At 47.1% G+C, this 12,053-nt stretch overlaps 2 protein-coding genes across 8 annotated transcripts in view; one reads left to right on the top strand and one right to left on the bottom strand.

The window, feature by feature from the left end:
• SAP30BP (SAP30 binding protein) overlaps nt 1–7,953 on the bottom strand; it is a 29,053-nt gene extending 21,100 nt beyond the window's left edge. Inside the window, exons 1-3 of one of the 2 annotated variants that reach the window (XM_005494082.4) lie at nt 7,794–7,953; nt 7,525–7,634; nt 4,632–4,679 (exon numbers count right to left, since the gene is read on the bottom strand). In XM_005494082.4, the coding sequence (XP_005494139.1) occupies nt 4,632–4,679; nt 7,525–7,634; nt 7,794–7,908 (273 nt within the window). In that variant the 5' untranslated portion in view covers nt 7,909–7,953. The remainder of the gene's footprint in view (nt 1–4,631; nt 4,680–7,524; nt 7,635–7,793) is intronic. The other variant, XM_014272062.3, reaches the window with a different exon arrangement.
• Nucleotides 7,954–7,961: 8 nt separating this feature from the next.
• RECQL5 (RecQ like helicase 5) overlaps nt 7,962–12,053 on the top strand; it is a 38,462-nt gene continuing 34,370 nt past the window's right edge. Inside the window, exons 1-3 of one of the 6 annotated variants that reach the window (XM_026797479.2) lie at nt 7,962–8,241; nt 8,566–8,687; nt 9,829–9,950. In XM_026797479.2, the coding sequence (XP_026653280.2) occupies nt 8,567–8,687; nt 9,829–9,950 (243 nt within the window). In that variant the 5' untranslated portion in view covers nt 7,962–8,241; nt 8,566. Of the gene's footprint in view, nt 8,242–8,565; nt 8,688–9,828; nt 9,951–12,053 lie in introns of those variants that run through there. The other 5 variants (XM_074555293.1, XM_005494078.4, XM_014272059.3 and 2 more) reach the window with 5 other exon arrangements.

The raw sequence follows: 12,053 nt of genomic DNA, 5'->3' as shown, positions 1-12,053 counted from the left end.
GAAAGTTAATGAGTAGGTTCAAGCATTTTTTGAGAAGCTGGCTTGATGAATGTATGCTGGATTCAGAAAAATTAATATGCCATATCAAAGTAAGAGTTAATTTCAGGGACTACATTACTGCACACACACACACACACCCATTTACTGGTTCTCAGCACTTACCACTTTTACTTTAAATCAAGATAATTTTGGTATTTAAACAAACAGGTCAATGGGTAGGCAAGATAAAAAAACCACTGCAGTAAAAAGCCTCTAAGTATTAGCACACACCTACACACCATAACACAGGAGAATTACTTTACAGGTATGCTGGATCAATAAAAGCTAAACATAATAAAGAGCTGATGATTACCAAGAGGAGGTACCCAGACATGCTTAGAGGCCCAGTATTCCTCTGAAAATCTGACAGCCTTCTGAGAGATCCCAGTTTGGCTGCCTCTCCACACAACACCTCGAGGATGCAGAGGGGACCCTCAAAACAAAACCAGGAAAGGAAAACATCAAAGTAGTCACCTGTTGTGAAAAACTGCTACCATGTGGCAGGCATTCACCTGCCAAGGGAGTGGCAAATTTCTTAGCTTTCTGCACTGGCTGGTCCTGATACAACAATTAAGGCTCAAGAGTTAATGATTTCCCTCTGGGAAAGCTCCAGCAGCCAAGCTGCAGGGCTGGGCTCTGTCCTTGATCAACATTTGCAACCTTTTATTCATCCAGCTCCCCAGCATGAAGCCCAAAACCCCTCAGGTGAGGCTTGGAGCACAAGGTCAATATTTTAAGGTTCATTTTTCATTTTCCAGCAGGGCTGGGGCATTTAGTGAGCTCTGAAAGCTTGTATCTTGTTACTGCATCAAGGCTGTAACCAGAGCCAGCTGCTGGCCAGAGCCCCAGCAACCTGCACCCTGTTAACCCTGTCCTTCCCCAAGCCCAAAGCTCCTTCAGTTTGTACCCAGGGCTCCAGCAGCTGAGGAAAGGCCACAAAGAACTCATCCAGGCTGTGGATTTCACTGTTTTAACATCACTGTTAAACAACAGATTTTGTTGCCTATTTCTTGTCCCTTCAAAACAGAAGGTTGTGTTTCTAAAGTGCTTTTAAGGCACTTAAGGCCCCTGTGCTTGTTTCCAGCTGGTGGCTGCTCAGGTAAAAGGGATTGTGGCCACTCAAACCTGTCCTGTTCCAGAGCCTGAGCATCCATCCAGCTTGGATTTCTGGAAGAGCAGTTAGTTCTACCCAGATCTGAATCTCCAGTTTCTCTTGAGTGCCTGAAGCACTTCAAAATGCAGTTACAGGACACAACTGTCTCCTGTATCCTATCTATATACCTGAATCTGCTTTTAAAGAGAAGGATTCTGCTTTTTGCTGCAAGCACAGTATTTTTGAATAACTCACAGATGCTCAGTAACATGAATTCCATGGGCCAGGAGTCTGCTCTGGAAGAATGCTTCCAGGTGACTGATGAGGCTTAAATATTCTCCTCCTCCTGGCACACCTTTTCCTGCAAACAGGTGCATAAAACTTCTCTATCTCACCAAGGAGGAGTTTGACATCACAATGGTAGAACTTAGCTTATTGTGAGTTGCTCCTTGGCAAAAAAAAATAAAGCTGCAGTGGCACCAGCACTTTGTATTGGCTTCCCCTCCAGTGAGGAACTAGGGCTGAACAGGCAGAGAGGAGCCCCTTCATCAAAACAATGAGGGCAGAGCTCCTGGAACTGAGAGAAAAGCCTCAGACAAATATAAAATAAATATCTTCCCAACAGGGTTATTTGAGGCAGGTCCAAATTCCACTCTCCCCATCAACAATTGGCCAAAGAATTTTTACATCATTTCCCACTTTGTGTCTCCTCTGATTCCACCCACAACTGCCACCAACTGAACCCTTCTGGAGGTTTTGGTTCTGGCACTACCCAAGTGCACAATGAGGCCAAGTCACAGGATGCACCAGCAACAAGGGAACACAATGGAGCCACAGAACCTGGCTCCATTATTCAAGGTATAAGCTCTAGATAGTTCATTCACAATATGCACAAAGAGGCAAAACACCAGCCAAAAAAAAACAACCATCCATCCGTCCATCCATCCATCCATCCATCCATCCATCCATCCATCCATCCATCCATCCATCTATCATCTTCAGGGCTTGAAATAACTATAACTGTCTGATGAATTTAATTGCATTTTCTTTTTCTCATTCATACATTTTAAGTTATTTACTTTCTGCTTATGCTCAGATTCAGGCCTTGGAAAAGCCCTAGCCATATATAAAGAGGATGGGGAATCTATTTAAACATGTTTGCAGGTCTCTGATGTCTCCATGAAACTGAGCAGGCACAACTACAGCACTCTGCAGGTTCAAAACAAAATTAAATTACCCAAAAGTGTAAGCAAGTTAGAATCAAAGGGCTCCCTTTTGGCTGCACTTTGGATTTACAGTAACAGCAACACTTGTTAGCTCTCACAGACATTACAGCTCCATGGAGGAGAACACTGCCCCTTGGTGGAAAAAGAGGAAAGGAAACATTTGCAACTGCTCCAAGTACAAATAATTCCACAGGGATTTCCATCTCTCCCCATCCAAGTGAATTTCCTGGCAGCATGGCTGTGCAGGGCCCCACAGGCACACCCAGCAGGGCACTGGGCTGCCCCCACAGCTCACCCAGTGCCAGCTGGCCCTGCAGCTATCACTCAATATTCAAAAAACATCAAAAGGCCAAAGGACACAATTCCCTTTTCAGCTGTGTTTGAAGACATCTATTAAGGATGACATGGAAGTCTGAAATTGCTGAGTTTCAGACTCAGTTCAGTTTTGCCTCCCTTCTCTTCTCAAATCCTCACCTTTCATGCCACACTGGGATGGCAGGAATTACATTTTACCATTATTTTATTTATTTCCTTTCATTCACATGTTCAGTTCTTGCAGAGTTGTTATTGCAGTCTACCAAGATACAAAAAGCTGTTTATTTTGAATACATTCATTATTTCTTTGCTTCCTTACTGAAGCTGAAATGCTGCTCTGTGGCCATGTGTGGCTCTTCTTCAGAAGCACAAAATGCACCTGGACAGAGCACACAAAACCACTGAAAGCAAGAGGCTTTCCAAAAAGCCAACATGAAATGTCAGTGACATACTAAAGCAGCACCCACACAATTCAGTGGTGAGGTTTCTGTCATGTCTGGTTGCTCAGATAAGAACAACTACAGTCTAATTCTGTTCTTTCTCTCTGCCAGACCTATTCTCCACTGCCCTGAAGTCCTTGGTCCTTTCAGAGAAGACAGAAATGCACACACTTGCAAGAGGGCCCTACTACACAACTTCAAAAACATGATTTCCACCAAATTTATCTTCTAAGGAAATCCCAAGTCAAAAGCCTCTAAGTATTAGCACACACCTACACACCATAACACAGGAGAATTACTTTGCAGGTATGCTGGATCAATAAAAGTTAAACATAATAAAGAGCTGATGATTATCAAGTATTACTTCCTAGCACATATTTGAATCCAGCAGTTTTTACAGAAAAATCTTTCTAGCATGTTTACCTGGGCAAAAATGTAGAAGTAGAAAAAAGATTAGAGATTGCCTTTTGCTTTCTTTCAAACAAAAATTTCTTTCTTGCAACAAGGAAAGGAGAAAACACATTCCATTTCCAAGTGCCTGGGAGCCATTTCACACACTGAGACTTTACCAGCTGCAGAACAGCTGCCAAGATTTCCAGCTGTGCATCACTGTAAAGCCATAAGAATATTGTAGGACCTGGAAGAAGGTGCTGTTATAAAACTAATTCAAACAGAATAGCTGAACACATCAATTTGCCTTCATTTTAGCCTATCAAAGCTCTGTGGTAAATCAAATTCTCTACAGAATTTTGCTTTGCAGCACAGTCCTCTGGTTTTTGTAGCAGAGTTTAGGGACTGCCTGCATCCTTGGGGAAGCAGCTGGATAAAATAAATGCCCTTGTTCATCCCTCAGCATCTCTGATGAACAGGACTGCTTCTACTGAACTAACATAAAAAATTTAAACACAGTTGTCTATAGCTTCAAATGGATTTGGTCTTTTGTACTCCAGCTTTTACCCTGATCCATGTCCTGTGTGCTGTTAAACACTGTTCAGCAGAAACACGGTGAAATCCCAAGATAAAGATGATTTCAACTATTTATGATAATAGCTATTATCTGGGATCTTATTTCACTTTTTAAATTTATCTATGACCTTTACAAAACTACAAAACAGATGGGCAGAGCTGGAGAGAACTGAATTGATTTTGACACCTTCCATGGCCTGTAAGAGCACAGGATAATTCACTCATTAAGTTCTAAATGAAGAAATTATTCCAACTAACACTGGTCATACAGAATTCTGTACTGGATGCTGCACCTCCCACATCACTGCAAAACAGGTGAGATGCTGTCAGCAACCTTCAGATCTAATGCACAACATGAGCAAATTCATGAAGGCCAAACTCCACTGTGACTCAGCCTGTGATATCTGCCTTTGGAAAGTCAGAAACACAGGTTAAAGCTACAAAAGGTGTGGAACTAACTACAGATCACAAATGAACACCAAGCCATGCTGTTAAAACTTACTCCTCTTGTACTGAGCTTCCCCACCACCACCAGACCACACTTTCAAATACCTTTAGGTCACCAGCCTCAGGTTTTTCAGTCTCTGAATCGTCATCTTCCTACAAGACAAGAATTTACAGGATTAAGCTTAAAGAGCAGGCCTGGCAAGTAACTGAACTTACAGCAAAGGGCATTCAGCAGCCCAGCAGCAGTCCAAGACCCTTCTCCATGGAGGGTAGTTTTGCCCCACCCACTCATAACCAGAAAACAAGTCCTACAATCAGGGGAAGGAGTGTTTGTTTGGTTTTTGGGGGTTTTTGTAGGCAAAAGCATCACTCAGCAGCAGTTGTGCCTACAAAAATCATGCAGCTCTGGAATGCTCAGAATTAGACAACAAGAAGCAGCAGAACTGGGGAACAAAAGCATTTGTCCTTGGATAATTCTGTCCCCTCCATTTGGCAGGTGGTGATTGAAGAGCCTCTGTTCAGCAGTACCCACAGAAAAAGCAGCATTTGCAAGACCTGTGATAGTCCCAAGCATCAGCAACACACACAGGACACACAGCTGGCCTGCCAGCAAACCAAACATGCAGGCTTGGAGAGAGAGAGAGGGTCTGGCCTAGCAGCAAGTTCCAGGGATCCAGGGATCCAGCAGACACAACCTCCTTGCTGGTGCAGAGCTCTCGTGCCTTGCTTGCAGATGCTGTGAAACTCCACACATGGCAACACTGACAAATTCCAGGTGAAGTCTCCATTTTTTAAACATTTCTTTTATGAACTAGAAATAAACCAAAGAGCTGGGGGAACTTCTGTCCTGAACACAGCACTGTGTGAAAATCCACACCAGGAGAGCAGGAAGCTCCAGGTTGGTCCCCTGGGCTGCTGTCCCCTCCCTGGGCACCCTCCCAGCACCCCTGTTTCTACACACAAACGCATACTCTGGGTTCAAAACAAGTTTAAGGAGCAGGAAGTGTTTTTCATGCTCACAATCACTCAGCAAAATGGTTTTTCTTCCAAACTTTCCCACAAATTTCAATGTTGGCCCAAAACCAAGAAATTTCAGCTTCAAAAAAGGCAACAAAAGTGTAATGAGAGATGCAACTGAAAGGAAGAGTTTACAAGGAACTGCCCACCTCAAAGCATTGGCACAGGAGCAAGTTCTGACAAGACTGATCACAAAATAATGGTAGAAAGTTTTAATTGAGTGAATTAAGATGCCTCTCATACAGATTTGAGACAAACTCCTTCACTCCACCTTCCCTTTCTGCAAGATGCACACATGACAATAATTCAGTCCAGACTGTCAAGGGTTAGTTACAGTGAGTTTGTAACTAGCAAAGAACCAACTGACTTGGTGTTTACACAAATGACACTGCCCTCCCTTCTACAGTCTCTATTATACAGATAAAAGTGATTTCCATCAAAGCAAAAATGGGTTGAATTATCCATGTTGCAGACAGGAACTGAAACAGCTCCCAAAAAGCTCTGACCTAGCAGGGAGTAAGGACATGAACAAACAAAGCAGCATTACTGAGAAGTGGCTTTGAATAAAACCAGAGCCTTTCCAGTCACTGTTAAAGCAGTTAAAACACCCACTGAGCTGCACAGGACAGCCTGAGTGCACCTCACTCTGCTTTCTAAAAACAGCTCATCACCCCCATGAGCTGCCAGCACAAGCAATGCCAAGGAAGTTTTCAAATCTGCTCAGAGAATATTTAATGGGAAAAAAAGGGAAGTAACTTGTGCAACCTGCACTGAAACCACAGAGCTAAGCAAGATCCAGTGGCTGACAGCAGGGACTGATTGATTGTTCTTTCCTCAACAGCAGCTGAGGATGGAGAGCTGCAACCTGCACCAAAAGCTGTGCATGCCACAAAGCCACTCCATCTACCAGCCCTTCACAACCCTAACTAAACACAGCTGACCCTGGCAAGCACCTGGATCACACTCAGGGCTTCCTCTGGACTGCCCAGACCTCACTGAAGCAGAGTCCAGAAGTGCTGGGTATAAAAGAAGAATCACTGAAGCAGTAAAAAGGTTCATTGCTTTGCCTAGGGAGACACCAGGCAAGAGAACAGAACCTAAAACAGGAACAAGAGGCTGAGGAACTCCTTGGCTGCTGCTTGGGCAGACAAATGGCAGAAAAAAGAGTCTCCTAAGAGACTGATCCAACACACACACAGAGCAGATTTCAGTGAGGAAAAGTTACAGGAGTAGTCCTAGGTTTTTGGATATGTCATAGAGGAAAGAATTGGAACAGGGAGAAGATAAAACACTGTTTAGAAAAAGACTGACAATAAAGAAAGGAGATGAGAGCCTTCCCTTTTCCCCTCCAAACTTATTGTTTCACTCCCCCAGACCCAGGCAGAACTACACATCCCTCTGTGTGATGCAGCTGCTCTCACACACTGTGAGCTCCATGCCTGTCCCCCCACAGTGCTGTTATCTCAGAATCCAGGTGACATCAGACACGTGCCATGCACCTGTGACAGACAGAAGCCACCCACATGTAGACAGGACACTGTTACATCAAGGTGCCTTGATGCAGGGAGTGCATGGAGCTGCACACAAAAGAATCATTTAACACAGCACAGAAGTTTGTTCTTTTAAATCCACCAGCTGAAAGTGTGCTCCTCTTACAAGGTTCTTATAAGTCAACTATGTTTAAAGAACAGCTTTTATTTGGAGTGGCTGTAACAGCCTTTTTCCCATAAAAGAGTCCAAGGACACCAACACAGTAACGAGCAACACGAGCTGTGCCAAGCTGCTGATGGGCTCAGGGCAAATGCTTTGTACTTGAAAACAAAGTGGAAAGGAGGAGGTGCAAAATGCTGAAACCCACACCAGGACTCAGATATTCCGGGTTCCATCACGGGTCGCTATTTGGAGTTTTTATTTGAAAGAGAAAAGTCTCTATAGCCTGTGTAAGGGGTCAAGAGAAGCTCCGGAGCAGGGAGGTACTTACTGACTGCCTGCTGTTCTCATCGTCCTCCTCCTCGTAGCCTTCCTCGTCCCCCTCCAGCCGGGTAAAGTCATCTTCTCCGTACCCAACTGACACCAGGCCTCCTTTCTCTCCTAAGGAGGAAGAGAAAAGGAAAACGCTGAGGGAAGGGGAGGTGGCAGCGTGCGGGGCCTTCCCCTCACACCGGGGAAAGCGCCGGGCCGGAGCGGGCCGCGCGGGGGAACCTCGGCGCCCCAGCCCGCCGCCTGTCCCGGCCCCCTGCCCGCCCTCACCCGTGGGCGCTCCCCCATCGCTCCCCGCCGTGCCGGCCTCGCTGTCCGACTCCGGGTCCGAATCCTCGGCATAAACGGCCAGCGAGGAGAGAACGCTGCGCTTCGCCGCCGCCATCTTCCGCCCCGGCCGCGGCGCACTTCCGGCGCGCGGGGATGACGTACACGGCGCTGTCACCATGGCAACGCTGCCCTCCTTCCGCCCTCAGCGGCTCCCGCCGCTCCGGGGCCGACCCGCCCGCACGGCCGGAGCAGAAGCTGCCCGGGAAAATCACGGCCGGAGGGCAAAACCCTCAGCCAGGCGGAGCGGAGCGTCTCGGGGGAGGAGAGGGGATGACAAATGCGCGGGCTGGCCCTTTAAGGGAAGCCTTTGACGTCATTTGGTGGCGCCGCGACAGCACCTGCCGGGTGCGGAGCGAGCGCGGAGTGTGGGGGCCGGGACAGGGCGGAGGTGGGACGGGGACATGGAGGGGATGCAGGGACACAGGGGAGGAGGGGAGATGGGTGAGGAGGAGCCGCCTGCCCCCACAGCCCCTCCGTGCCGGGTGCGGGCGGGCTTGGCGGGCACTGCCCCGCTTTGAGCCCCTGGGCTGTGCCCATGGGGACGGACTGAGCCACAGCAAACACAGCGCGGCCCTCTGCAGTGAGGGGTCTGCATAAGCATCCCTGAGGGACCCGCCCAAAGGGGGAGTGGGGCAGGGGAGCCCTGGGGGAGCCCGGGGCAGGGGAGGGTGGCAGCGGCCGGGTGGAGCTCAGGGTCCTGTGGCCTCCTCAGGATGAGCGGGAAGGCTCCTGCGGGCCTGGAGGGCAGGGTCCGGAAAACACTGCAGAAAGTCTTCGGCTTCGAGTCCTTCAAGACTTCCCTGCAGGAAAGTGCGACCATGGCTGTGGCGAGAGGTGAGGCTGGGCACGGGAGACGTGTGGAGCACGGCGGGCTGTCCGTCTGTCCGTCTGCATCCGTGCAGAGGATGCAGGAGCTGCTGTGGTGCTGCTGTGAGCAGATCCCACCCTGAGTGCCCTGCCCTCCCCGCCCTCCTCTGCTCTGAGGTGGCTTTGGTGGCCCTGCAGCACGTGCTGCACACGAGCTCTGCTTCTTTTCCTTTCATTTGTTTTGTAATACTGTCATTGTATCAGCCATGGAAATGGGAAATGGAAAGTGCAGCATTGTTGGTGTCTTTTCTAGTTGTCTCCTCACACCTGCCAGTGTGTTTGTGGTCAGGTGGCATCAAACATTCAGACATTTTCAGAGTAAAACTGTCCTTGTGTTAAAGACAATGCCAGCAGAGGACTTGATTTCCTGGCATAGCTGAGATCCTCAGACTCATGGGGCCGTTATCAGAAACATTTCTGAGCTGGTGTTGACACATGGCCTGACAGGCAGCTCACACAAACAAGCTGCCAGCTCCCCCAGCAGCTCTCTCAGTGTGAATCAGAGCAGTGCCCAGCTCAGTTCCATCTGTCACCTCTCACTGTTGACAACAGATCTGTCAGAAGTGGGATTCTGTGTGCAAGGTGTCTCTGCCTGTTAACCTGGTGTCTCTGCACCTTCCTGGCTTGAGCTGGATCCTGGTTAGTGCAGGAGCAGTCCCTCACTGCAGGATGTGATCAGTGTGGAGATTTCCAGCTCCTGTTTCATGTGAGGGGCCTTTCTGGGATAAGCTTTAAGAGGATGTGGTGAAGTTCTGTTGTGGGGCTGGTAATGTGGTAAGTGGAGGGCTGTAAAATGAGTGAAAGCAGGAGGAGATCTCCTCCTTTTCTGGAGGAGATTCAGCATGAATAACTTAACTTCTCTTTATCTTGGTTTCTGTGTATCTTCTGGTACTTTTGTACAGCTGCCTCTAGATGTTTACAAAGCAATCTGAGGTTCTTTGAAGGAAACCACTGCTGGCATGCAAAGTGTTGCTGTGCTTTTAGAACCTGCACTGAAGGGTTTTGTTGCTGTGCCACCTGGTACAAGCACACAGGTGCTGTTCCTGCCTGAGCCCCAGGAACTCAACACCACTCAGAGGCCTTGAGCTTTCTTCTGTTGTTTTTGCAGGAGAGAAGGATGTCTTTGTGTGCATGCCCACAGGGGCAGGGAAATCCTTGTGCTACCAGCTTCCTGCAGTTCTGGCAGTGGGCATCACCATTGTCATTTCACCTCTGATTGCACTGATCCAGGTAACTGTCTCTGCTGGCTGGGGAGTAGCAGCCAGGGAAGGGGAGCCTCTGGAGGCACAGCAGCTGCCCTCTTGTCTTTGTGCTGCTCACCTGCCTCTGGGTTCTCCTGATGGCTCAGTGTGCTTTCCTTACCCTGGGATAGGTGAGGACAGCAGAGTATCTCTGGTATGATGCTTTGCATTTATCTATAAGGATGGTTTTGCCTTTAATAATAACCTGGTGGTTTTTACAACTGAGCCTTTCTCCATTTTCTCCAGACATTAGCAGCAAAGCAGAGTAACTCAAATGCACCAAAAGACAGACCTTTAACCAGAAAAAAAATATTACAGCATCCTTAGACGGTCACTGTGGTGAGAGAAGGACGAGAATCTTGTTTCTTGATCAGAAGGCGTGGTTTATTCATATAAGATATATAATACATTATAACTATACTAAAAAGAAAAAGAAGAGAGAGTTTGCAGAGGCTGCTAAGCTAAGAATAGAATAGAAAGAATGAATAACAAAGTTCTGTGTCCAGGGAATCTGTCCCTGAGCTGCTCCTGTGATTGGCCTTTAATGGTACACATGGAAGAAGAGCCAATCACAGGGGCACCTGCTACATTTTCACAGCAGCTGATAACAATTGTTTACATTCTTCTTCTGGGGCTCTGCTTCCCAGAAGATAGACAAATGTGAAAGAAAGGATTTCTATGAAAAAATGTCTGCGACAAAAAAACCTGCTACTTTACCTATAAACTAATAACTCCAGGAGTGATGAAGTTGCCTTTGAAGGCACAATTCGTTCTGCATCAAAATGTCTTTTTGTTGCAGTCAGTCTGTGATGGGAAGAAGCTGGTTTAGTAGAGCTGCTCCATGAGCATTTTCATCTGTGAGGCTTTTTTTTCCCTCTATTTTGCCTTTTCTACTGTTTCATCACCTGTTGGGAGAAACAATTTCCTGTAAGAGCAGCTGTAGCATTGCTCAGACTTGTGCAGACCATTGGCACTGTGACATCTGCTGCTGCAGGCTGCTGGTTTGGGATTTGCTATTTGTGGAATTATTTAACTCCTTTACAGTCTGTTATACACATGGAAAATGATAGCAGGCTTGGTGGTACTTCTCAGGAAGGTACTATAAACAGTGAATTTGTTCCAAGTGTGAGGATTACTGATGAAACTGGCCAATATTAATGACATGGAGGTTAAGATATCATTGATAAGAGAGTTACAAATAGGTTGAGATAAGCTCTTTGAGTCTTAGAGGATAGAGCTGGAGTAAACGCCCAGAGTCTTCTTATCCAACCCTGAGAAGGGGTTGCTGTGCCTGAAATGATCATGATGTAGCCAAACTTCAAGAGTTCAGCCTGTGCACTTCATTATAGGGAAGGCTGAGGGGTGACAGTGAACAGAAAACAGAAACAGACATTAAATCAATTATTGAAGCCAGATATTGAGTAAAATAATGAGATACCTGCTTTTCAGGACTCTTCATATCCTGAAATGTCAGGTGCAAGTCAAGTGCCAGTGAGCAGGGGACAGGGAAGTGAATTTGTATGGCCAGTGTTCATCTGGATGTGATGCAATGTTTTCTTCTTGGTTCTCATGACACAGCTGTCACCCATGCTTCTGGTTCTGCTGCAGTGGTGATTTGCATGGTCCTTGCACTTTGTCCTGTCTCAGTTGTGTTAGGACATGCTGCAGTTATTTAGGAGTGAGCTGCTCCCTGTTCTTGCAGGGTGGCAGTGTTCATTTTCCATCTGTGACAGCTCTGTAGTGTAAATGCTGAGATGTGTTCAGGTCACTGAGCCTGTGATGAGTTGTTCTGCACAGATCCCTGCTGGTGTTCCCTAGCAGCAAAAAAAAATTATCTTAAAGTGAACGGATGCACAAAAATGGAGCTGAATGTAAGAGCTGGATGGAGCTCACAGGAGAAGGAAAAGGCATCTGAATGTAAGAGCTGGATGGAGCTCCCAGGTGAAGGAAAAGGCATCTGAATGTCAGAGCTGGATGGAGCTCCCAGGTGAAGGAAAAGGCATCTAGAATGGAAGCTGTAACTAACAGGGCTGTAGGTCCTGGGATTTGATCCTGGAGGTGGAAGCTGGAGCCTCACCTGGCTCTCCCTACT

The sequence above is a fragment of the Zonotrichia albicollis genome, chromosome 19 (assembly GCF_047830755.1).
Source record: "Zonotrichia albicollis isolate bZonAlb1 chromosome 19, bZonAlb1.hap1, whole genome shotgun sequence".
In the NCBI taxonomy this organism is placed as follows: Eukaryota; Metazoa; Chordata; class Aves; order Passeriformes; family Passerellidae; genus Zonotrichia; species Zonotrichia albicollis.
This window is presented reverse-complemented; position numbering and strand designations above follow the sequence as displayed.